This window comes from Phaethon lepturus, unplaced genomic scaffold, assembly GCF_000687285.1.
Source record: "Phaethon lepturus isolate BGI_N335 unplaced genomic scaffold, ASM68728v1 scaffold4680, whole genome shotgun sequence".
NCBI lineage: Eukaryota > Metazoa > Chordata > Aves > Phaethontiformes > Phaethontidae > Phaethon > Phaethon lepturus.
Genome location: NW_010512447.1, coordinates 31,751 through 58,683, shown reverse-complemented (window position 1 = coordinate 58,683; position 26,933 = coordinate 31,751). Strand labels below are relative to the sequence as shown.

The 26,933-nt window shown below is 39.2% G+C and overlaps 1 protein-coding gene across 1 annotated transcript in view; it reads left to right on the top strand.

Annotated features, from left to right (window-relative positions):
* Nucleotides 1-26,150, top strand: part of MAP3K9 (mitogen-activated protein kinase kinase kinase 9) — a 48,564-nt gene extending 22,414 nt beyond the window's left edge. Inside the window, 9 exon segments of the mRNA XM_010286994.1 lie at nucleotides 912-1,092; nucleotides 9,218-9,366; nucleotides 12,876-13,051; nucleotides 15,407-15,647; nucleotides 16,793-16,915; nucleotides 17,671-17,824; nucleotides 22,742-22,932; nucleotides 23,597-24,412; nucleotides 25,669-26,150. Of these exon segments, the coding sequence (XP_010285296.1) occupies nucleotides 912-1,092; nucleotides 9,218-9,366; nucleotides 12,876-13,051; nucleotides 15,407-15,647; nucleotides 16,793-16,915; nucleotides 17,671-17,824; nucleotides 22,742-22,932; nucleotides 23,597-24,412; nucleotides 25,669-26,150 (2,513 nt within the window).
* The last annotated feature ends 783 nt before the right edge of the window (nucleotides 26,151-26,933 follow it).

The following is a 26,933-nucleotide window of genomic DNA, read 5'->3' as shown; positions in this document are numbered from 1 at the left end:
TGGCTTGTTATGTTTTGTTGCTTGATGTTACATTGCTGGTGCAACTTGTGTGGTCACTCTGTATTAAGATAAAGAAAGAGAGTAATCGGGCTCTGCTAAAGCAGAGTAGATACTTCTGGCCTCTGGTTTACACTCACTTCATACTGGTGTGACAGTACAGTTTCTGGGTAAAGAGGAATATGTGCCTTATACCAAAACATTCTTGAGTTCTGCCTCAAAGTTTTTTAAAGTTCTTGGGCATAGACTCCTTTGCCACTGAAATGTGGTAGAAACTTTGGCAGCTTAACTAAAAAAATAGTTTCATAATGATGGGTAGGGAATCTGTAACATGGTGGTTTATATGAAGTCTTGAATTGGGCATGTTATTACTGATCATCAATCCTTTTTTTTCAATTGTGACTTTTAAAAAAATTCTGTGTACATAGAGCTTCCACTCCTAACACACTTACATGAAGGGTGTATCCAGCCTGTGTGTGTATATCTGGATTTAAAAAAAAAAGTCCTCTAAGCAGTTCAAGAAAAAGATGCTATTACTGGCTTGCTGAGAGAGGATTAATTAGGAAATGTCTTCCCTTATCTGGATTTCTAGAAGTTACAGTGGTTCACTTCCTCTTAGCAAAGAATTATTATACAGAATGACACTGGGCACTATATTAAATAATTGTGTTAATATCTGTTTGTTCTTTGGGGCTTAGTATTTTGGTTAAATTTGAAGTTATTTCCTACACAGCTGTTCATTTCTCAAGATGAAGGGATCAGCTTGAAATAACTTCTAATGGAGTGTGGTATGTTTGAATAACTAAAAGTCAAGGAGAATCTTGAAATTTGGGAGATCTCCAGAAGGATCTTTTTTGCATAAATACTAGCTTTACTCTGCATACCTTTTATTCCCCTCCCTCCCTTTTCTCCAGTACTAATACTCGAAAAGGTGGAAAATGGAGATCTGAGCAACAAGATCTTGAAGATCACGGATTTCGGCTTGGCCAGGGAATGGCATAAAACTACCAAAATGAGTGCAGCTGGGACATATGCCTGGATGGCTCCTGAGGTCATCCGCTCCTCCATGTTCTCCAAAGGCAGCGATGTGTGGAGGTACTGATTTGGCATTAAATGACTGGATACTAAAGAGTAACTAGACCTGCCAGGAAACCTCTTTTATGTTTAAGAATGAGTAATGGTGAACTGAAAATTAAAATTCAGGTCTTAAGAAAACTTTATCCACCAGCTTTCTATTGATCAGACTCTCAGATGACTTTATTAATTGCAAACTTTTCTTTCACTGTAGAAAGTGGTGGTCCAGCTTCTGCATGCCTCTAAATTTTTGTTGTTCTATATATTTACATTCAGATTGTCCTAGGATTCATAATACAAATTTTCTCTGCTTTATCTAAACCAGCCTTTTTCTGCTTATTTGGCTATTGGTTGACATAATAAAGGCCATAAAACAATCTCAAGTACTTAAAATTACTACTTTTTTTTACTCTTTTACCAATAGTAAGATCATTTTATGTTTTGGTAGTTATCTCTCACTGTGTATGTACACAAACATGCTATATGTAATCAAATTCCCCCTGCAGTTTCAGCCTGGATACAATGTTTTTCATTTTCATAATAATCTTATGAATTATTTCCACCCTTCTCATCTTTCACATAAAAGAAGAAAAATCTCTTCTCTAGGTCCATCTGAGTATGTAATCCATAAGTAGTAATTTGCATGTAATATGTTGTCTTTTCCTTTCATGCACTGGGATTTTTGAGAATAGGAGCTACTTTGGTGGGGAGGAGTATAAAGGTTGGCCCATAGACTTCCAGAAATTGAGTTTGAATACAACCATTAAGTGAATTGGTAAATCCAGAATTCAGTAAATAGCTCTAGGACAGTGACTTTTCTGGATGCTGTGTGACATAGAATCAGCACTGAACATCTGAAACAGATGAAGTAGATGGAATTTTGTTTTTCCTGTCGGGAGAGAGGTATATTGAAATGTCAGGGTGACTTGGTCTTTAGAGCAGTAAGATTCTGTTGCTGGCCAGTAATGCTCCCACACAAGTTTGTGCATGCTGTGAAATCTGTCAGGATAAAGAAATATCCCAGCTGGCATAATTGTCTGGCTGTTATGGCAGAGACTTTGCGTGGGGATTTTAATTTTACTTGTTCAGTTTTGCTGAATAGATAATGTATAGATAATATAGATAAGTCTGTGCACTTGTATTTTGCTAATGGTGTGGATAAAATTCTGACTCTGTAGTTAAATGTGGTAGCCTCTGTAGTTAGTCTGAGATGAACTGAGCAAGGCCCAGGCTTTTTACTCTGAGTGAAGTCTGGCAGAAATGAAAAGCTCAAGGCCGTGCACCTTTTCTGTGCACATGTTAATAGTACTGGTTTGTACACATCTTGTCAAGCTCAAACCTCAATTTGCTCTTCTCTGAAAAAGTGCTAGGAATGGCCTTTAAGGGTAATCTGAGGGAGAAGGGAAGGGGGAAAGAATTTACCTGTGATTGTAATTTTAATAATCCAGGTATGCTGGGAACAGATCAATGGATGTTCTGTACCAGTATGACCTAATTTTAAAAAAGATAAGAGTTAATAGGTCAGTTGGTGATTTTCATGAAGGTAGCTCAAGTACCTCTATACCTAAGCAAAAATATCAGTTTGGTCATTGACTTAAGGACTGTAAATCACTTAAAATATTTGTTAGTTTTTCAGAATACTGTGTTTCTATTTTTAAGGTTCCTTCATTACTTTCTCTTTATAACCAGTCTTCCCTTGAAAACAGATTAAGTTCCTCTCTGTACTCTTCCTTAAACAGAGGGTTATCACCATTGAGAGCTGTTATACTGTCTCTGAATAAGACTTCTCTCTCTGGTGGCCAAAACCTTGAGTCATAGTTAAATAAACTGAAAAGAACACAGTGTTTGAGGCATGTATGCAGAGGACAAATACTTGCCAGTGCGGTCGCTGCTAGTGTTTCAATGATTGTTAAGCACTGGATTTTACAAAAGCAGTCATGGACATATGTAATAAATCCTGTCCCCACCCAAGGATGCAACTTTAAATTCTAAATCATTCCGGTTAAGAATAGGTTGTCCTATTAGACTTGCCCCTCCTCTTGTCCACTTCTACCTCTTGGTTAATCACCGGAGTAGAGGGAATTTTTTGCCTGATAACCTTCTAGCTAGTCTGTGTAGCATCAACAAAATTGACTGTCTCTGTCCCTAGCATTCTGTGCTGGTTTTGGCTGGGATAGAGTTAATTTTTTTCATAGTAGCTAGCATGGGGCTGGAAACAGTGTTGATAATACAGGGATGTTTTAGTTATTGCTGAGCAGGGCTTACACAGCGCCAAGGCCTTTTCTGCTCCTCATACAGTCCGGCCAGCGAGTAGGCTGGGGGTGCACAAAGAGTTGGGAGAGGACACAGCTGGGACAGCTGACCCCAGCTGACCAAAGGGATATTCCATACCATATGACGTCATGCTCAGTAATAAACTAGGGAAAAGGTTGGCTGGGGGCGGCTTCAGTGTGGGGGCTGGCTGGCTGTCAGTTGGTTGGTGGTTAGCAGTTGTTTCCATTTGCATCACTTGTCTTTCTTGGATTTTACTTCTCTGTTATTTTCCTTTTCATTACAATTTATTTTTTTCATTATCATCGTTATTATTTCAATTATTAAACTGTCTTTATCTCAAACCACAAGTTTTTTCACTCTTACCCTTCCAATTCTCTTCACCTTGTCCTGCTGGATTGAGGAGTGAGCGAGTGGATATGTGGTGCTTAGTTGCTGGCTGGGGTTAAACCATGACACATTTACACAACCCTTTTACTTGAACACTGTTTCTGTAAAACTTACTAGAATAATACTGCTGGCTGAATTGTTGCCCAGCCTTTTAACAGTCTTATTCTGCTTGTGTTCTTGCTGCACAAACAGGTAAAGATGATGTTGGAGAAGATGCTTGCCAGAACTGAAATTTCTTGAGTCAGTCTTATCATAAATAACTGCTTCTTGCAATTCCCTTCAAAACATGAATCAAGCTCCTTTTGAAAAAGTCAATCTGTTTTTTTGTCCCATTCTAAAGGAGGGTTGGCAAAGAACTTACAAGGCTGAGGAATGCTCCCACACACTGGTGTCTATGGCAAGGGTCTGGGCCACTGTAAAGATTGTTGATAATAACAGTAGTTGGTACATCCTAGTACCTAGTAGTTGGTACATGCAAGTGAAAATTTGTTATGAATTTTGCTGTGCTGCACCCACAAGCTTTAGATATACAGCAGAAACCTTGTACTTATATTGCACAGAGGACAAAGAAGCTATGGCTTTATTTAAATATGTCAGTTCTGGTAAATCAGTTTAAGTGTTTGGGAAGAGAGGTACTTATTTGCTTTGGCTTTACAGGGGTGAAATTGAAGCACGGATATTGCAGCTTATTCAATACTGTATGGCAAGATAATGTTACTAGGCATAAAATTCAAATTTCCCTGTGATTTTAACTGCTTATTTCTTGTTTGCTGCACACTTCATTTTTGAGTTGTGCTACTTAAAAGACAATAATGTTGTCAACATGGTTGGTATGTGGAAGATAAAGCCACCATACAACCCTCACCGGAGTTCCCTGTGTTCCTCAGTTTAGATGCTTTTAAGATTTATCTACTCTGACACCAGTGACATAATGAGGAATTTAATTTTTGTTTAGGAATGGAATACCAGAACTACCTAAAACCGTCTAATTAACACATCAAGCTGTTTCAGGCATTCAGTGGTGGGTGTAGGAACTTCAATCATTAGAATATTTCATTTGAATCAAGTGTTGGCAAGCACTTCCATCCACAGCTGACTACTTGCAGGCTTCTGTAGACTTCTGTGTGAAAAGAAGCACTGGCAAGACTTCAGTACCTGGCAGATAAATGTTGACTAGCAATACTGCTGGAAACTCATGTGGGAGAACTGTATGCAACTGACTGTTCTGGAATAAGCAGGAAATGTCATCCCTGGAACTGCCAGTCCCATAACGTGCAAAATGCTGTTAATAGCCATTAAAATGTAATTATTTTCTTTTTCTTAACAGCAGTAATATTCTAGTTTCTGTTGTTGCTTGGATCTCCTTGATGGGCTGATAGCTCCTTTCTCATGGAAAGTACTGAACATAGGGAGATGAAGAAGAGGAACCTATGGTACAAATGCCATTGAGCAATAGCAGTGAGAAGAATTTACCATTTTTTTCTTAGTTCACAGCCTTACATGGGAGGAGGTAAAATCACATGTGGAATCCTGCAAACCTCCAGCCTCCCTCTCCCTGAAAATCCAGTATGTAGGATTGAACCTGATGTTAAATGGCTTAAGGGATTACTGGATCACTGGGAGATGGTTAATTATTCATACAAGTGTCAGTTGACTTGGACGCATGGCCTGTATCACATGTTTCATTTTGTAATTAAAGTCCAAAAATTACTACTGGGTGCTAGAAAAAAGAATGACCTTGACTAGTTTTTCTTCCTCCCCATTGAAAATTAAAGAGGCCCTTGATTCTTTCTCCCTGTGCCCTTTTTGCATAAGTCTCTTTTGTCTCTGGCTTTTTCCTTTGTAACTCTCAAGCAGGGGATTGGGAATTAATGGAAAACACCCTGTTCAGCACCTCTTTTGCTGCTTAATGGCTTGGGATGATTGTTCAAATACCACAAAGCAGTGTTTCCCTAGTTCTGTGGAAACAGTATTCTCAGCAATGAACTGTAAGTACGTGAGGAAGACGTGGCATTCAGTTTTGTCAGAAACAAAGTGATCTTTCCTCCAATATATACTTCTAGTGTCATGTTAGAAGAAATACCAATCTGTCCATTCCTTTGTGTTTTAAAAATTACCCTGCGGAAGAAATGCTTTGAGCACATAAATAGTGCTTTCCTAACCATTCCATTAAGAGAAATATATAATACATGCTTTATCCAATACTAGTGGTGAAGTAATAACACATTTCTTTGGTATTTTTTTCTTGTCTTTTGATACCAACATTCACATCCAAACTGAAGAGTAACATGAATTATCAATCATATTTAGGCAGGCATAATATATATTCAGTCCAATATTCCTTTTCTTTGAGTGTCTTATGAATCCTAGGAGGCCAAAAAGAAAATGGGAAATCCTTAAACTCCTGTTTATTTTTTCAAATGAGGCTCTTGATACAGTAAGAAATTGAGAAAAGAAATAATCAATTCTAAGCATAATTATAGTAATTATAATATCAAGAGTGTGAATTACATGGGAAAAATGCAAAAAGTTGTATAGGAGAAAAAATATGATATTTTGCTTAATAAAGTAAACTAGCTCTGTTGGCAACAAAGGTGGAATTTCTAGTAGCTGAGATTCCGTATCTAAATAGGAGAGCTACTATTAGTAGTATTAAGTAATATTAGTAGTACTAAGACTGCCCAACTAGAGAAGCAGCAGTTACAATGAATGTTAAAGACTTGGTGGGTTGGGGGGTAGATTTCAAGAGTACAGGCTGTGATGATGAAAATTTTTATTACTCTCAACTGGGTAGGGCAGTTCTCGCTTTGAAACAAGAAAAGATTTATCTTTTAGCTTCAGAAGTGACTGTTCCATGGAGCAGGTATTCAGGGAGCTTTTAGGAAGAGAAGCAGTTTTTTATTTGTTCTTCAGATGTGCTTAGGAGGCCTTCAAAGTAGTACAATATGACCATGGTCAAAATGTATATACTTGGGTTTAATATAGTTGGAAGAGCAACTAGGAGAAAATTAGTCCATTGCAGTAGTGTTTAATCTCAAGGAGAGTAATCACAACACTGAGGAATTTGGAGGGGGGAACACACCAACAAAAAAACCCCAACAAACAACCAACCAAGAAACAAAACAACAAAAAGTGAACATACAACATGGTTACCTTTTAAGAATGCTATGTTAAAGGCCAGAGTGAATGCATAGGCAAAACTTGGAGTGGAGAGGACAATGTGGAAGAGACTACTGGAAGACCTTCTTCAGAAAGTTGAACCTATATCCAGATGAAGAAAATCAGACATGGACTTAAGTGCTGACAAGTTGAATGTAAAACACTCAAGATAAAAATGGTTTTGAGGAGAGTCTTGTGAAAAGCATAAAAACAAATAATTTGCTTTCAAATTGCAGCACAAGTGAAAACCCTGTGGGAGAACATATGGCCCAGAGGTGATCAACATATAGGAGAATGCAAGGCCCATAAGGCTATAGCAGGAAAAAACATAGTAAAAGGGACTGTGTCTGCTGGAATGGAGCAGAGAGGGGCTTTTTAAGCTGAAAATTTCTCTGTAAGGGAGCCAATCTGGAGGACACCTCATACTGAAGTACTGTCCACAGAGGTATTAAAACTGACTGATAAAATGAACAGTAACAAATTGCTGGAGTTTACAGTAACACCCAAGATTTCTACAGGAATGTGAGAGCGCTAGCTGAGGTAATAGCTGTGCTGTGTAATCTGTTCCTTAAAGCTGCCTTAATACCAGAGAAATGGAAGGTAGCAAACATGATGACAGGTCTTAAAAGAGCTTCCTGAGGATCAGCGAGTCTGATTTTCAGTTCTACTAAATGGTAGAAACAGCACTAAAGAGCTGGGAGCTGGTAGACGTATGTAAGAGTCGGCTTTTGTAGAAGGGAATTGTATTTTGTGGAAAAAATGGAAATTCTTGAAAGAATTACCGAATATGTGGACAAGTGGTAAGATTGCCTATACCATATTTGGATTTACAAAAACTTTCAACAAAGTCTTTTGTCAAAAGCATTTAAAGAAAGTAAATTGATGTGGGAAAAGAAGGCAAGTCTGTTTCCTATCACTTAGTCAATTCTTAATTACTAAAGGAACAAATCCATTTTCTTGGTGGGGAATTCTGTGTTCAACATAATCATAAGTGATTTGAAAAAGCAATAAATGGGTTAGATAACATTTGTTGATGATGCCAAGTTATTCAGAATAAGAAAAAGTAATTACTGTAGAGAGCTGAGGAAATGTTTTAGTATACTGAATGATAAAATAGTTGAAATGGTAATAAATACAAGGTAATACCCATGGGAGAATTTCATGTGTAGAATGATGGGCTCTAAATTTTACTAGTATGATTCAGTAAAAAGATATTTGAGATACTCTGGGTAACTTAGCTCTTTTTTTTAAGCAATCAGAAAGGCAAGTGGCAAATTTAAAATTTAACAGGAAAGAAATAAAGAAGAAAACGGGAAATACTGTGCCTCTCTCCATATCTTTAAAACTTTTTGTGATTTTGGTCATTCCAGCATAAAAGGTTTAAATGGAATGAGATGATACAGAAAATGTTAACGTCAATGAAAGATACAAAATGGCTTCTGTTCAGGAGAGTAACTAGATTAGGATTTAGCTAGATTAGGATTTTGGGGGCTGGAAAGAAGATGATTTAGGCAGGATGTAGTTGGAGCCTGTGAAATTGGGGATGGCATGGAAGGAGCTAATAGGGAACATATGTTCACTCTTCCTTGTATTGGAAGAACTACAGGGGAGCAAATGAAATTGCCAAGTGACAAGCTCAAAACAAACACATGGAAGTATTTTTTTTGGCAATGCATGATTAAATTTGTGGAACTCACTACCACGGAACATAGCAGACAGTAAATGGGTTCAGAAGAGAATAAGACAGATCAATGGAAGAAAAAACTGCCAGGTCACTAAGTATGAAGAAGCTGTCTCTGGCTCAGGTTCCCTAGAAGCAGAGAGAATATTCTGAGGCGATATTGTTTGTCATATACCTGGGGGAGAGAACAGTCCTGGAACTATTTCTGTAACTTCATAGTTAATATTTCATAGAGCATGTTAAGAACAGATTAATTCTGAAGGAGTATTTTTCACTTAGTTTTAAAAATCACAACCCACCAAACAACCCTCCTTCACCTTTTTGGGAGTTTCACTGTGTTCCAGTTTGAACTTTGTGAAATTAGTTAGAAGATTCATGTTAATAATTTTCAGATTGTTCCCAGTTTTCAGAGAAAATTATTTTTGCCTGAAAGGTGAAAACGGCATCTTACTTCAATCTTATTAAAAAAGGCATGTAAAATAAGGCATTTCACCAGCTTGGCAACTATGATGAGCTTGTCCAGAAAACTGCAATTTCTTCAATGTATCAGACTCACCCTGATTGGTTCAGGTACTTTTCTTGTTGCTTAACAAAGAATGTGTTAAAGTCAAATACCTATTCTCTTCCCTGTTTTCTTCCTGATAGTTATGGTGTGCTGCTTTGGGAACTGCTAACAGGAGAAGTACCATTCCGAGGAATTGATGGTCTTGCAGTAGCATATGGTGTTGCCATGAATAAACTTGCCCTTCCAATTCCTTCGACGTGTCCAGAGCCTTTTGCCAAACTCATGGAAGGTAAGCCAGCTGTGGTGTGAGTATGGTTTGTGCTGTTGAGTATTGCCTCCTTGTGTTGGTTTTGATGCCTAAGAGCACAGATTTCTCGAATGACTTTATTCAGTGGTGCAAGTTATTATGGGAGCTAGGCTTGGCTATTAGTGTGCTGTGACAGTTACTGTATTACGAAAGTAGTGTGTGAAAGAAATTTCCCTGCCATTTTTTATTTGGAAACATTGGCTTTATAGGAAAATAGGGGCTATTGCTGTCATCATCTAGCTGCTTGTTTCCTAGTAGTGAAAACTCACCAACACCAAAACTTCACATATTTTGGTCTAGTTTGAAGTCTTCGACTTGTTTTCAAATGTGTAGCTTGAACATCTTGCTGGGCAGTGCCAGACTGATTTGGAATGAAGCTTAATCCTACTGACGTTTGAGGGAGAGGCTTTAAATGTGGCTTTGACATTTGAAAAACAACCGAAATTTTCAGTCAAAATAATGTGATATTCTGTTTTGTGTGGACATAGTTCATGCCCAAAGTGGATTACATATGCATGAAAGAAATACAGGAGTTTGTCATCAGAGCTGCTGTAGTTATTAAAAAGGATTCCATGAGGTAGCTTTTGGGGTGCACCTATGTGACCTGCTCTGTTGGCTATTGCAACTACTTACATATCTCCCAAGCTCCAGTTGTCCCTCCCTCCCTCCCTTTCTCACAGTAGTACCTTTAGTGGTTTTTTTAGTGCTCCTATTTTTCCCAAGGATTTCCAGGTGTTTATATGTGATAAACATTTTTATACCTATCTGGCAGGAAGGAAAACTGAGGTAAAGAGAAATTAAACATATCTTATAGTCCTAGTGAGCAAAGAATGCGTCTGAACATAGAACTGACATTCTGTGCCCTCTGGTGGTGTTTTTAGCCCCAAGAAAGGAATTTGATTTGTGCAAGAAAATGTTTCTGATAGATTTCTCTGTTTTTAGAATATTTTTGCATTTCTCTGGTCTTTTCTGTAGGTTACAGCGTTCAGTTAAGTTAAAGTAGAAAATTCCACATACTGTTGTGCTAAAAAAGAAATAACCTACTGGATAGTAAACAGCAGTAGAGTTGCAGGTACGGTAGCTTGGAAGCATCATAAAGCAAGAAACTGCATCTGAAAGAGTTAATGGAACTACCAGCTCAGTGTTGTGCTAGAGCAGTTCATTCTGACATGGTTCCCTAAAACAAGGACCCTGATTTTCTTAAATATAAGTGAGGTATCTGCTGCTGGGGTTAAAAATAATGCCCTCTATTGGGTAAGTAAGGTAGAGACATATGGCCTGCACTTGAACCCAGCGGCACAGGGGTGAGCACCCGCATGGCTTTGGAATGCTTGGCTTCTCCATGTGCAGGGGGAAGAAGAGAACAAGAAAACAATTACTTTCTGCCCCTTCACCAAAACTGTTTTTCAAATAGGCTGTTTCCAGTCTCGGGTGAACTCTTGTTCCCCTAATGCTGTTTTTACTTTTGAATTACTGCCCTGGTGGTCTTCACTGAGACAACAAAGCTGAACTTCCCCTCTTCACAGAAAAGACTTGTGTGTTACAACTGTCCTCATTAGTGCAAATAATGGCAGATCTAGGCCTGGGAAAATAAAAGCCACGGGCCACCTGCATAGTTATCCTGTTCACTCATTCATGCATTTGGCTGGCTGCAGCATTTTGTTTTACTCCGGGTCATGTTTGCTTTGCCACACTTAAAACCTGGGGTAGAGAGACAGGGATTATGGTGCTGACAGTCCAGCTGTATCACCCATTGCTACTAATTGGTCAGCAGCAGGGGACCTTCAGAGCACTCTTCAACATCCTCAGTTCTCTACTTTGATAAGAGAAGCAATTTAAAATCCATAAACACAAATATGTTCCAGCTTATGCCTCCTGGAACCTTACATGCTTTAATACCAGCATCTTGATACCAGCAGTTTTGAAACGAAAACTCCCAAATGCAAAGTCTCAGTAACACTAAAATGAAAGAAAAGACCTGCAAAACCAAGCCTCAGCAGTTGCACAGATTTTATGAAGTGTTATTTATTTTTAATTACAGCTGCTCCTTGGTGTATTTCAATCCACAAAACTGATGAATTAATGTCTTTTAGGACATGACCAAAATTTTTTTAAGAATGCTTCCTTTTTTCCCCAACTGTAAGGTCTAGGAAACTTTAGAACATTTTTATAACTCTTGCCTCATGCTGCAGTAATGTGTGTCTTAAATTCAGTGACCATTTAGAGCAATGATAGTATAAGCATATCGAGACCCCTGTGTTACTTTCTTCTATTAATGCACAAAAGCTGTATTCCCTAGAAATGCGCTTGAATGTGAAGTTTTTCTGTTTGGATCTTCTCAAATATTGGCATGCAGGAGTCTAGCAGTACAAAAGGGAACAAAGATACTTGTTGAACAAGAACCTCTGTACTTGTCAGTATGGGACAATATAAATTGTCAGTACAGGACAATATAGAATGGGAAAGTGATGTTTTCTGCAGGAGTAGAAATAAAGGTGAAATAAGGGTGAAGTGAAGAGGACCGAGTAAGAATTTCCTATTCAAACATTTGCTATTCAACATTTTGACTTAAAGACTTTTTAAAAATATGTTCTTGATGATTTCATAGTTCAAGATGTTACTTCATACCATTTTCCATTTCCATTTCTGTTTTTGATGTTCAATTCCTGTCACTGTAAAAGGAGTACCTTTTTGTACTAGTGCTAGTTGAGTTGCCTCATGTGGCAAGATGGGTACCTTAAATTCTACATTTTCAGAGTAACTGGGTAAGTCATTGCATGATTGTAAATGAAAAAGCTTGTTTATCTGTGGTGTCTCTTAAAAGCAAAAGAAAAAACAAATTTATCTCAAATAATAAAAAAGAACCCTTAAAAATAAGAAAACTCCAAATGCGCTATTTGGTGGTGTTATTTGCTTGAATCTCCTATTTTCACTCAAGTTATGCCCAGTCTGCTTTGCAGGAAGGATTTTCAGTTCTATGGAAGAGATTCATAATGACTCAGCCTAGCATTAGCGTTTGGCATTAGAAAGAACTCTGATAGACATTAGTCTGCAGTATGGCTGTTAACTCTGTGGTGTAAGTGTGATAAAGAACTGTTTACAAAAGTCTCGCATAGTATCTCCACTCTATGGGCACATACAACTTAAATCAATATATTTAAGGAAATTATTTATGTTTTTTAATATATGCTTGAAAATGTAACTTTCTGTAAAATTAGTAAATCTTGGCATATTATTGCAATAGAACCTAGAGACCAGTTCAAGATCTTAAGTGATGTATATTGCTTATACATCTTGAGTATAAGCATGAAATCATGAATTCCATACTTAGGATCAGAGAATAGTCAATGCAAGTGGGAAATGGGTAAGATGGGGTGGCACAGATAGTGTGCATGCCACTCTTAGCCACTGGGGATCAGTAAAGTACTACTTATCCTCAAACCTTCATACTAAAAGATGCCTAACAGCTGCTTGTCTTTGTCCTATTCTAGATTGTTGGAACCCTGACCCACACTCACGACCTTCCTTTGCCAGTATCCTAGACCATCTCACTGCCATAGAAGAGTCTGGTTTCTTTGAAATGCCCAAAGATTCCTTCCACTCCCTGCAGGAAGACTGGAAACAAGAGATCCAAGAGATGTTTGATCAGCTCAGAGCCAAAGAAAAGGTAAGGAGAGAAAACCACTCCATGCTTATCCTCTCTGGGTTATAATTTTCCTATTTCATAATTCAAACAGGGACATTGTTTAGTACATCCCAGAGTTAATTTTGTATGTACTCTACTGGAGCTTGTAATGAGCCGTCCGAATCAATGCCAGGTTAGGAGCAGAATCATGAGTCTGCATCCTGAGCTGCTGCTCTTTCTATTATTGTAGTGAGCTGTGCAAACTGCTATGATGAGTTGTCTTCATTGTTTAATGCATCTGGTAACTATTTTGCTGTTAGCATCTTAATTGAGAAGCCCAAGGAGTACCTCAAGGTGTACCTTCAGCATTGCTGTCACCAAAGTGGATAGACTAATAAACATGAGTGCCAGCCAGGGGAATGGTTGAATAGCTGTTATAATTGAAGTCCACCTGGGTGAAGAACAGGAAACAAAAATGCTAGCAGGAATAAAAAGAATTGTGACCATCAGCCTCAAAAAGTAGAAGTTAAATTTAAAAGCTGACAATTTCTTCAAGCATACTTGTGGAAAGCACAGGTTGCTGCATCTATGTTAAGGTCCTTACAGAGACTGTCTTTACAGTTGGTATGAAATACTGCAGTGGAATCAGTAAAGCAATAGTATTTTTGTAATTTTATGGCATCTTGCCTGAAAATAACTTCATAGTAAACAGCCAACTTGATTTGGGCTCAAAAGTTGGGTTCAGGAGGCAGACAAAGAAAAGGAGATCTTGGGGCAGGGCACGTAAGTCCCATAATAATACTTAAAACATTTCTATTCACATATTATGGAAGCTTTTGGGAAAAATAAGATAGCTAATAGGCATTTCCCTGCTGCACTGTGTTGTCCCTTGGCATAGTTGTGTTGGAACAGTTTTTGAAAACCAGGAACTTCAACAGACAAACAGAAGACCAAACAGTAGTAGCTAGACTGCCGTCAGGTTGAGTACTGTATTCCTCTGTAGCAATGGGGAAAAAGAATTTTATGTCCTATTCACCTCATGAGTAAAATGTACAAAACCTCCATGGTGATGGGACAGGTAACAATGATGTTAAAAAAAAAATCTGAACTAAAATGTCTCTGGTAAGATTAAGTTTAACTTGGTTTCTTCAATTTTTACCTTCTGCAGTGGAATTAGCTAGCTGGAGATAATTATTCTGAGTGATGAATTCTTTTGTCCTTGTGGTCAAAGGAGTACAGTGAGAAGAGATTTTGAAATGTCGAGGACAATTTCCATTGATTCATTTTGTCAACAAAGAAAAGATTGAAAAGTTTGCCTTAGGCCTCTTTATGCCTAAGGAGCAACCATGCTTGGTGGAACTAGTGGGAATGACCTCCTGATGATGTGTTCATTGATTTTTGTTAGAGCTGTGCTTTGTGCTATTTTATGATGCATGAGATTGCAAGGTTATTTTTAAACAGTTTAAGTCAATACTGAAGTTAACATAGGTACTTACTGAATAGGAAAGCAAAGATTAATTCTTTTCGATGTTATGAGTAAATCTTGCAAAGTGGGTTCCCATATGCATAGTACTCTCCGATGGCTCTTGTAAACATGTTCATGTTAGATATCTTTTCTCATGACACTGAATTTAGGATTCAGTGCCTAATCAAAGAATGGTTGAAGTTGGAAGGGGCCTCGGCAGGTCATGTGGTCCAGCCCCCTGCTCAAGCAGGACCACCTAGAGACAATTGCCCAGGACCACATCCAGGTGGCTTTTGAGTATCTCCAAGGAGGAAGACTCCATGACCTCTCTGGGCAACCTGTGCCAGTACGCAGTCACACTCGTGGTAAAAAAAGTGTTCAGGGGGAATCTCCTGTGTTTCAGTGGTGCCCATTACCTCTTGTCCTGTCACTGGGCACCACTGAAAAGAGCCTGGCTCTATCTTCTTTGCACCCTCCCTTCAGGATTTTATGTGCATTTGTAAGATTTCCCCCTTCCCCTAACCCAAGCATTCTCCTTGCTAGGCTAAACAGCCCCATCTCTCTTAGCCCTTCCTCATAGGAGGGGTGCTCCAGTCCCTTAATCATCTTCGAGGCCCTTTGTTGGACTCTCACCCATATGTCCATGCTTCTCTTGTACTGGGGAGCCCAGAACTGGACACAGGATTCCACGTGTGGCCTCACAAGTGCCGATGTCCAAATAGTAATACTGATACGAAGGGCCTTGAACGGCAAGCATAGAAGTTCTTGAGGATTGTTTAAGGTTTTTGGCTTTCACCTGAGCCTTTAAACAGTGGTACTAGCAGTGCTGTGAGCACAAGTCATTGCTGCTGTATCTTCAGAATAGGTAATGTTAATCTTAACCCACAGGTCACGAGGTAGCTTTTCTTTTCTACTTTCTGATATCCCTACAGGAGCTACGCACCTGGGAAGAAGAGCTGACTCGTGCTGCAGTTGAACAGAAGAACCATGAGGAGTTGCTACGAAGGCGGGAACAGGAGCTAGCGGAACGGGAGATTGACATCCTGGAAAGGGAGCTCAACATCATCATCCACCAGCTGTGTCAGGAGAAGCCTCGGGTGAAGAAACGCATGGGGAAGTTCAAGAGGAGCCGTCTCAAGTTAAAAGATGGCAATCATATCAGCCTACCTTCAGGTTGGTGACATATTAGGCTGTGTCAGGTGAAATGGGGGGAACAGGTGAACCTCTAGCTTTGGTAACTTCTTTCTACTGATATTTATGCATTAGAAAATATTGGATGTACTTTGGGAAAAACATGCTGCTTTGGGATCAAGAAACTAAACTTGATCTTCTGGCTAGCATTCCCTGAAGTTCCAAGTATAAAGGCCAGAAGTAAATTTGAGATGTTACATGTTTGTTAGTCAATGGCTATATTTGGTTCACGGTAAAAACGGTGTTGCAGTTTAACATATTAATACCCAAAATGATCAGTTTAATAAAGGATGTACCTAAAAAATGATGGAGGTTCTTGCTTTGGGAATATTTTACAGAATGCTGCAGCAGAAACCATAATCTACTGGTTTTCTTGGTGCAGGAATTAAAAAATTATCAAATACATTGGTAGCTGTGAGACTATAGCACTACATTGTTTGTTCATATGTGAACTCATATTAACCCACAAGTGACCTCTAATGCCACCCTTCTGGACGAAATGTTAAATATTGATGAGGTGTCAGGGAAGTCACTCATAAGAGTGAAGATGGTGATTTTCAGAAATACTGAGTTCTTAGCATTTCTGCTGCAGATTCTGTATGGAGATTCAAACTTGTAAAAGAACAAAAGTGGGATTTGTTAATCGCCTAAGGCTCATCGCTACCTCAGGGATGATGGCTTACACTGTATTCTTTGTTTTCTGAGAGAGATTGGCTGTTCAAAAAAGCAATGATGGTAAAATGTGCATGTTAACTATGCTTTTCTTTAGGTCTGTAAATACCTATTGCTGGTGGTTTTGCTTAGTTTAAGAAACTGAGAGATTATACAACGGTATACTTTGGCATAAATGTCAGTCAACACATGGGGGTCTATGTGTATGTATCTGACATATACACTAAGAAGATACATCTTTGTGTATGAGCACACATCTTTTGTTCTGAAGTAACTGCGTGTACAATGGGGGATAGCAGTTAGCTGTAGAACTTAATTTCTACATAGATCCTGTAAATTGCGTTCTTTGAAAGTTACTATAAATCATTATTTCTTTTTTCTTATATTAAAAAAAAGAATTTTAACTGTGTCTTTCTGCTTTTGTTTTGATTTTTTCTTTTCATTTTGATAAACAGATTTCCAGCATAAATTCACTGTGCAGGCTTCTCCAACGATGGATAAAAGGAAAAGCTTGATCAGTAGCTGCTCCAGCCCTCCTGCAAGTCCTACTATTATTCCCAGACTCAGGGCCATACAGTGTAAGGAGCTCAATGTAGTATTGAATTTGGGAAATGTGCAGTCTGTCAGCGTGGTAAGATGCCAAGATTCCATATCTAGGACAGGACTGTAAAAAGAAAAAAAAAGTTCCTAAAATGTTTGCCTTGTGCCCTGTATGTATGTATTTAGAGAGAAAAATGGAGTGTATTAGTGTTGCGGGGGGAGTATCACCTTCTTTGGAGTCCAAACATCACTTACCCAAGTTCTTGAATTATTGTTGTTTGAATGTGTAGAAAATACTTTCCTTAGGTGTACAGATTGATTTTTAAAAATACTAATTTGCAGAATAAATCTGTGAAACACTATTGGGGTGGATTAAGTTACTGGTTGAAGGAAAGAAAAACAAGGACACTTGTAATGAAAATAGTGTTTCCATAATGAAACAGAATTAGGCAGACAAGCATGTATTGGAAGTATGAAAAGGATGTTAATTAATATGTAGTGTTTGTATTGGATATCATGACACTTGTGTGTCTGGTATCAAACTAGTGGTTCTAAAAGAAACCAGTGATGAAATAAAGTTGTGAAGCCTATCTGTGCTAATTTTGAAGGGAACTGGTTGTTCAGTCTGTGTGGATAAATGGTCAGAATTATGGGAAGGAAGGCTGAATGGATGTTTTCATTACTACTACTGTTCCAGCAGATGTTTTATTCTTTATGTTGTGGTTGAATCAATTCTTTAATTTGTGTATCTGTGTTTCTTTCCTGTTTTCCACTGTTCTTCCCACTTGTGAAGTGACTGCTGCTGAAAGCAGTAAAACATGGGGACGAAGCTCAGTCCTTCCAAAGGAGGAAGGAGAGGAAGAAGAGAAGAGAGGCCAGAAGAAAAAGGGACGCACTTGGGGACCAAGCTCACTTTGCCACAAGGAGCTGGGTGCAGGAGAAGATGGGTAAGAGAGGGCCTGGAACCAGGCTGGTTTCCAGCTTCTAAAACTGGTTATGAGCTGGCTCACAGGAGATTTGCCTATCTTCTTGTAAGGTCTTTTCTGCTTACAAACTTAGTTTTTATACCAAAGATGTAAGAGAGTAACAGGGATGTGAGAGATTCAGAGCAAATTAGAAAACTGCATTGCATTCAGTCCCTTGCTAGAGATCCAGCACTGACCTGACACTTTCACTATCTGCTATTACCTTATGTGTATTTGTAACCGGTAGAATTTCTTAGCTGTTGAAAACTCTTTCTCTGGTAGCTTTTCTTTATTTTCAGGTTCAACTTCCTGTAGTTTCGTATCGTATCTGAAAAAGAATACTTCTCTCTTACAATTCTCAGCAATGCTTTTTCTTGTCTTAAATGCTATTATTCAAATATTATTCAAAAAGTATCTGGTAGAGCCAGGCAAATACCTTCTCTTTCAATACCTTTGAAAAGGACATGTACATTGAGTGAATACATCCTGAAAGTGATTTTTGCAGAGATACAGGTTGTACCTGGCCCTTTTCTTTAGATTCTTGTTCTGTGGCTTCTTTTTTTTTTTTCTGTGTGTCTGAATTATTTATATCAGAATTCCAATGGATCATTGCTGAAATGCTGCTTCAAACGTTGGAGTATTTTGGTCGTCTGAGAGGTTTGAATGCCTTTTGATTTTTAGTGGAGTTTGAAACTTTTCCTCCTGCTAAATTGGTAGTTTGACTCTTGTCATATTTTTTTTAGCAGGGAAAATAAAATAACCGGTTAGAATTTTTCTTTAGTAATATGTGCTCAGGTGTGAAATTCATGGAAAATAGATGCTTACATAATGCATCACTATTACAGCCCTCTGCAAGAGGGCCTGGATCTAAATGTTCTAATGACATTAAAATATGTTGTCCCTCAAAGGTATTTTTGACATGTTAACAGGGCAATGTGGAGGAAGCTTCCTTGACTGCTGTCTATGCTTTACCTATCCTATGGAGGAAGTATAGCATTCTCCAGAGTTAAAACAGATGTTACATTTTACAATGGTTATTTATATAAAAGGGCAGAAGATCACTGAAGCTGGTAGAAAAACACTTCTGCCTTGAAATCATATTCTGAGTTCTGGGAATAAACTCTTCAGTTTTGCATTTATTACCATACAGTCTGAAGCACCAAATTGCTTTTGGGCACAGACAGCCAGAAAGTAGTTTCTTGCTAACCATGGTTGCTCTTAAAACTATCCTGTCTACAACTGAGATGCTCTATACTATTCATTACCTTTTTCAGGAAGACTAAATACAGTTATGGCATTTTGCAGAGTATCTGAAACATGATATTGTTGCTGAGAGGGCAGTATGGTTAACATACAGTGAACTTACTGCTTCTTGCTGAGATCATGCCAGACTGCAGACTTATTTAAAGGGAGCAAAGTTGCAGTAAACATCAGTGACTCAAAAGATAGTGCTTACTATTTTTAGTATTTTTTTAATTCTAATTTTAGAAGGTAGGGGAATAAAAATTGGGGTAAAGTGAAGAGCTAAACTTACAATAGAAAAGTCCAGTTCAAGCCTTTTCTATGACACTGTTCTGCTAGCAGCAGTGCTGCTATTCCAGCTGTTTACACAACTCTGTGATCAGGGGAACTTGAATCTTCATCTTTTTCATGACTTTCCATGTGTTCTCCACAAGAGATAATTCCAAATTTATGCAAGAATGACATTGTGGGAATTGCAGTGAAATTCTCTAGTATGAGTAAAGGCAATCATGAAAAGATTATACAGTGATTATTCACCCTTTTGTATTTATCTTTGAGCATAAGGAATGTACATAGCAGTAGAAGGTTGCTGTGCTGAATTGCAGAGACTGGATGAAGCTTTATGTTGGACTAGTGTTGTGACAGTTCAGTTGTGATCTTACGGTACATTCTCAAGGATGTATGGTGAAGTCTTAACTGTCTTTAAACTTGGCATTGATTAGCCTCAGACTGTTCCGATGGCATGGGTTATCTTTACCTTGTTTAAACTTTGACACTGGTGGTGTTACTGATTTTAGGGAAGGTGATGCTGGATTTGGGGTAATCGTAGTCCTTTAGCTGTCATCTCTTAAGATCTTGCAAGCTAAATAGGGGTGAGCCTGGGAACAGTCACTTTTTATGCATAACAGTGTTGTATTAATGCCTCGACATGATGTTACAGAATGGTATTAAGACACCAGAGATGCCATCTTATAGTTGTAGGGACTGTTTTTGCAATTTGTTGAGCAAATAAGCCTTGTCACCTTATCATTCCTAGAGAGATGTGTTTGATTTCCCCATAGAAGAAGGCAACAGAGAAGTAACTCAACCATAATACAACAGAGTAGTAACCTTCCTATTAACCCAAATAGATTACAGGTAAGAAGTCTTTAGGTTCCCAAATTTTCATGCTGGTGACTGAAATAGATAGTTTTGCTGCTCGTGCTTTCAAATCATCCCAGTTGCTCTTTCCTTGGAGCAGTAACAGATAATAGTGCTGTAGTAGGTATGTACTCTAAGGTGGTGTGTTTTGAATTGTTTTCAAATGCACACTACTGTCTAATTAAGAGGATGTGCAGCTGTCCTCTGCACAGCTCTTTGAGGTCTGCTTGTAATTTGGGGGAGAGAGGGAGGAGGAGTGAAAAATAAAAGGGAAGGATAAAGATTTTACAACCTTGACGCAAATGTAGCAGGCCTTGAAATCATTCTGGTAGCTATTTATCTTTCTGTTCACATTGAACTGTGCTTTGTCGGTAAACAGCAAATCTTCAGTCTGTTTATTGCCAGGGAAGATTGTCTGAGAATTCGAAAGGAAGTACACTGAGTTGATGTGTCCTGCTGTACAATAAAGGGCATTTTATCTGTACCAAGACCATTTAGGTAACTATGACCGTAAAGTGAAGGTTAAACTGAATATTACTGCTGTCTATCCCTTACAACTTTGCTATCTCTGCATATGGAGAACAGAGTATGTGTTTTCCCTGGCAATCTCCCTGGCAAACCTCCATGGCAATCTCCCCTTCCTCAGTAGCTGTCTACCCATATTGTAAGAGCTTTGACATTTACTTTCAGAGGTGATCACACTGTTAACATGGTTCGTTTTCACTCACCATCTTTCCCTTAATATGCTGCTCTTTATATAGTATTTATCCTAACTATGCATGCTGTACACCTGGATAATTTAGATACAACACACATTAATTGGTGGATTGTGTTACATAGCTGAGTATAGCATGGAGGGAATAAATCAAGACAGACACCCAAACACTAAATTGCATCTCTGTTGTAAAACCATGTGGTTGTCTGTCTTGACAAGTAGGATGCAGCACTGTGCTGTCTGGATTCAAGTTCATAGTAGGGTACTGCACGTGCCAGAACGGTTAATGGGGGGAAAATGATGGACTTTCAAGCCAGTTGAGAACTGTATGGGACGCTTTTAGTGTAATGCCTATAGCATGATCATCATCCAACTGAACATGTGCTGAATCACCTTTAGACCTTGTGATGTTGCTGTAGCAACATAGTTTGTTGACAAGTAGGGCATGCCACTTAGGTAGAGAATAGAGGAAAAATACAGACCAAGACAAAAAAAATTACACAGTAAAACTGACTTTTGAAGTTCTGTGATGGAAGCCATCTTAGAAATGCAGAATGATTCTGGTGGAAAATGAGAATCATGAGACAGAATTCATTACAATCTTTCCCTTACAGAGAAAGAAGGATATGAGCACATGGAAGTTATGTGTCATTGATCAAAGAACAATGCAAGTTAGTAATGGAGCTGGAAGACGTCTCATCTCTTAAGTGTTCTATTCTTTCAATAACAAGTAGCTGTTGTGTGTCCTGTTGAGATCATTCAGACTACCCACAGATATTTTTGCTCCTTTCACAGAATCATTAAGGTTGGAAAAGACATTTAAGATCATCAAGTCCAACCATAAACCCAACACCACCATGCCCACTAAAACATATCCTGAAGTGCCATGTCTACACGTTTTCTTTCATTCAATTTCTGACTACCTGAAGTGCCCGTTAGCTTTTCACCATCACTATGATGTGTTTTGTGTTGGAGTTTGGAGAAAGGCACCACCAATCTCCCAGTTCAGTCAATATTGATAGCTGAACAATAAAATTTTAAGTGTTGATATGTCAGAAAGTTATGCCAATTACGAAAGCTGTTTCTGATGTCATGAAAGTACTGCAGGGAACAAATAGGATGATGGTAATGAATACCTATGAATAGGGACTACTAATAAGCTCAGGTGCCAAGTGACATACCTTTAAATGCTGGCGACTTCAAAATAGGGATTTGGTTTTGGGTTTTTTGTTTTGGGGCTTTTGTTTGGTATTTTTCTTGTAACTAAAAGAAACAATGACATGATTTATAATTTTAGTTACCTATTTTTCCATAATCTAGAACTTTCCATAATCTAGATATGCTTTTAACTGTACTTCAATGCAGTGTTTTCTTTACAGGAGAGATATTGGGGCTTACAATATAGCGGCATGACTTTGCTGTTCAATGACTTTAGCATATTATTGGTGCAGTGAGCAATCTTTGACTTTCATTGTTCATTTGTATTTCACATGGAAATGTTTTTGGAGATATTTTTCCTGTCTTCTTCCTGAGCACTTTATTTTTTTTACCTGCCATGGTAGGTTTGCCTTAGTTTCAAAATAAAATGTTCCGTCTGTTTTTTGTAGTGGTGCTTTCTAGTATTCTGTGTTCGTAGCTGTTGGTTATTAGGTCTTTTGATTGCCATGGTCTAACAAATGAGGGAGGGACTTTTTGACTGGTTTTGTATTTTATGGTGCTGTAAAGTTGTTGCAAAATGTCTTGCTATGGGAGGACTTCAAATCTATGTACTTAAGATGGTTACATGCATAACCTAAGTAAAGTAATAAACAATATAGAAGGAGGGAATGAAAAATAGTTGTGAGCATGGTACATTTTCTCCCATCTTTCCACTATTGCAGTCTGAAAGCTCTGGTAGAAGGATATAAACAGTGGTCATCCAGTGCACCAAACCTTGGGAAGATCCAGAGAACTGCACCTGCTTTTCCAGGATTCACCAGCTTAGCAGAGATGGGTAAAGGAATTCCCTGGACTTTATGTTCTCATCCCCACTCCATTCACATCTGAATGAATGTCTTCTTTCCTGACCTTCACCTGTTTACCTTAGAGAAATATGTTCGTTTTGGTGGTATCCATTTTTCTTTTACTCTTTGAAGTAACTACTTTCTCCTTCTGGATTTTCTTTCTGTTCACCTACCTGCTTGTGCTTCTTATCTGTCCTGCTAACAGGCTTCTCTTAATTCCCCTCTAGCTCCATGCTACCTCTCAACTCCTTTCCTGTTAATGGTATTTAGAGTGCAGCATGGTTACACCTTCACTTGCAAGGAAAGATCCTTATTTTCCTTACTTTTGCTCCTCACTCCCAAACATATAAATTTACTCTAGAAGTAACTGAGGTATAGATTGCTTCTGAAATGCTGTTCTACAATTGATCCCAAACAGATTAATGTGTCACTAATTTCTTTCACTTTGATAGTGTTTCCAGTTACTTGTCTCAGCCTATCTGCTTGGGAGACAGTAGCCTGTGAGTATTTGGCAGTTGGTGAATGATGCTTGCGATGAGAAGGACAGTTGCATCTTCTGAGGAGAAGTTAATTTTCATGTATATTTGTAAGACAGTGAAATTTGCCAGTGAAAATGTTACATCCATGCAAAGTCCATTTTTATTTGCTTTGCAGATGATGAAGACAGCGAATGTCTTAATGGAGAGGGAAAAGTGCACCCTTCACCTGGGCATAACCAGTCATACCTCTGCATTCCATTTCAAAAGAACGAAGACTGGGATGGCCCTTCTAGTGATGCCAATGAGGAGTCCACCCCTGTGAACTCTGCTACTAGTACCCCACAGCTGACACCCACCAACAGCCTCAAACGTAGTGGCTCCCACCACAAACGATGTGAGGTTGCATTGCTTGGCTGTGGAGCTGTGCTGGCTGCTGCAGGCTTGGGTTTTGATCTGTTAGAAGCAGGGAAGTGTCAGCTGCTGATTGAGGAGGAGCCAGAGGCTCCCAAGGAAGAGAAGAAGAAGCGTGACAGCATTTTCCAGCGGGCTGGACGCCCACGCAGGAGCACTAGTCCACCTTCCCGAAAGATCTTCAAGAAAGAGGATCCCATGTTGTTGCTAGGAGAGCCATCCACATCCCTTACCCTTCTTTCCCTGTCTTCCATTTCTGAATGTAATTCCACCCGGTCCCTGCTGCGCTCAGACAGTGATGAGATTGTGGTGTATGAAATGCCTGTCAGCCCAGTGACAGTCAAGGCTCCCTTGCCAGCTATTACCAACCCACTAGTCAATGTCCAGATTGAGAGGTTCAAACAAGACCCCAACCAGTCCCTGACTCCCACACATGTGACGGTCTCTTCCCACACCCAGCAAAGCGGGCACAGGCGCACACCTTCTGATGGGGCCATCAAAGGGAGTGGACTAGTTGTCAATGGGTGCCCAACCAGTGGATGCCCTTCCAGTAGCTGTTTAAGTGGAGCACTGGGAGCAGGTAGGTTTTCAGCCATCTTCCTTTTTCTCTTCAGAATAAAGTCCCAAACAGTGTAATTACTTGTTAGGAAATAAACGTATTGCTTATACAGCACCCATTGTGATGGCCAGCCCACAAGAGCAGCTTATGGATGCTATCTTTACACAAATAATGAACAGAATAATGCAGTAATGGTCTCTATTCCAGCATCTCTGCACTAAGGAACTCTCTTTGCTCCCCTTTGCTGTGAGGCAGTGCATAGTATTGTTTCTTAGACAAAGAGGGTCTCAAAGTACAAATATTGCACACTTCTCGCAGTTCCTCAGGATGCCATCTCCATTGCCTTTATATACTTCTTTGTATTGCTATTACAATTTCGAAGTAACTTCTGATCCTTAAGGCAGTGAAAACTGGATGTCTAAAGCAGTTTGGAGCTGTGCCACTGTTGCTCGTATTCCTTTGCAAGCAAGAGGGATCTTCCTGGGTAGGTGGTGTTCTCACTGTCGCAGTCTTTAGGAGTGGCTGTGACTTGATAACTTAAAAAATGCTTAGCTGTTTTCTTGCCTTAGTAATTCAGAGGAAAAAAAGGGACATTTATTTAATAATAAATTAAAATCTCATTTAATTAGACTTTTCACAATGGTAATAAAAGAAGATGTGAGGTTGTCTAAATGGGAGTCTGCAGTGAAATGTGGGTTAATGCAGCTGAGAATACTCATTAGAATGGTATTAATGAAAATTTAAAAGTTATGTTGTGCTTATTAAAAAAAAAAAAAAGCCAAACACCACCTCCCACCCCTAAACGAAAACAAACCTGGAAGCATCCACAGTAGGTAGTGTTAAATGGCTCTTGCAGGAAGTTGGTCCTGCTCACTGCCAACAGATGTCACATACCCTGCTCTGCAAGTGTCCCTGATCAAATAAAACTATTAATGGGTAATGTGCCCTCCAGAGGATTTGAGAGTCCTCACCTCTGGCAGGAGGTCAAATCCATGCTCTCCAGTCTGAAAACTGCAGAAAATAAATGAGAGAATGAACAAACTTGCTACTTTGCTAGGTCAGTCAAACAGGTGTCTTGCAATGTTGTGTAGGGATAAAGAAGCCAGTTACTTCAGAATGGTCTAATCTTGAAGATACAAAGTTTGTAGGTTCTGAATGGAGGCGTTCTGGTTTGAAAATGTTTTCACAGTGTATGTACAATAAACTAAGATTTGGAACCACTTAGCAGTGACATCTAACATGTTTCCCTCTTCTCTTACATTCTCTGTTTTGGATAGGTGTATTAAAAACACCTAGTCCAAGTAGAGATCCCAATGAGGTCCCTCGCCTGCCAGACCCCAACCTTGTTTTTCCTCCAACCCCGAGACGATGGAATGCACAGCAGGACCCCACACTGGAAAGACCCAAGACATTGGAGTTCCTGCCCCGGCCACGTCCTGCAGCCAGTCGGCAGCGGCTTGATCCCTGGTGGTTTGTGTCACCCAGCAATGCTAAGGGTGAATCTTCTGCCAACAGTTCAAGTACTGATACTCCAAGCAATCTGGACTCTTGTTTTGCTAGTAGCAGCAGCACTGTAGAAGAGAGACCTGGACTGCCTGCACTGCTTCCTTTCCAGGTGGGTCTTCCTGTAGAGGAACGGACACTGTTGGACATAGATGCTGAGGGGCAGAGCCAGGACAGCACCATACCGCTATGCAGAAGTGAACTTAACACACACAAAGCTGCAGCATATGAACTCAAGCAAGAATTCTGGTCTTAGTATGAAATCCACTGGGGACAGTGAGCCCCTCTAAATTCAATCCTACTTTTTGCACTGAGAATGCACTTTGAAGACAGATGAGATGGAGGGATTCTACAGAGGTCCTATGGTGCTGCCTCTGCTGAAGATGTGTTGTTCGACTGCCTGATTTTTGTCTGCAGTTGGATGAAACTTGGCAACTCTGAGCTGCTGACTTTTGCTGTGGGGTTTTTCTGTAGTCTTCCCTGCCCTCTTATTGCAGTTTGAATCTGGAATGAGCTAAAATTATCATATCAAAGTCTTTGTTACTCACCTTATAGGATTTGGCACTTGCAGTAAGTATATTGGTATCTTTCCTGGTATTAATCAGTATTTTCAAAACTTAAATATTACACCACAGCAGATACCAGTGTTTGATGTTTTCCCAAGGAATCCAGGACAGAAACAAGTAAATATCTGGAGACTACCTTCTCTGAAATGTATTCAGATCATTAGATAAGCCTGGGAATCATGGTACCCCCACTGAAGGAGCAGAAGTAGCTATCTTAGACTCGCTTGTCCTCTTTCACTCATGTGACAGTGCAAGGTGGAACAGATTGCAGAGGAAGGGCATGGCATCTCCACTGATGGAGGTCTTTGAGAACAGACTAACTAGACTGTTGGGAATGAGTAGGTGTAGTTGATCCTGGCTTTGAGGCAGGTTGGCTGGACTTCAGTGATCTCTTGAGGTCGTTCTCAGCCCTATTTTTATATGACCCTGTGCTTTCAAAAAGATGAAGGCTTATGGTATGGCTGTTTACCCTA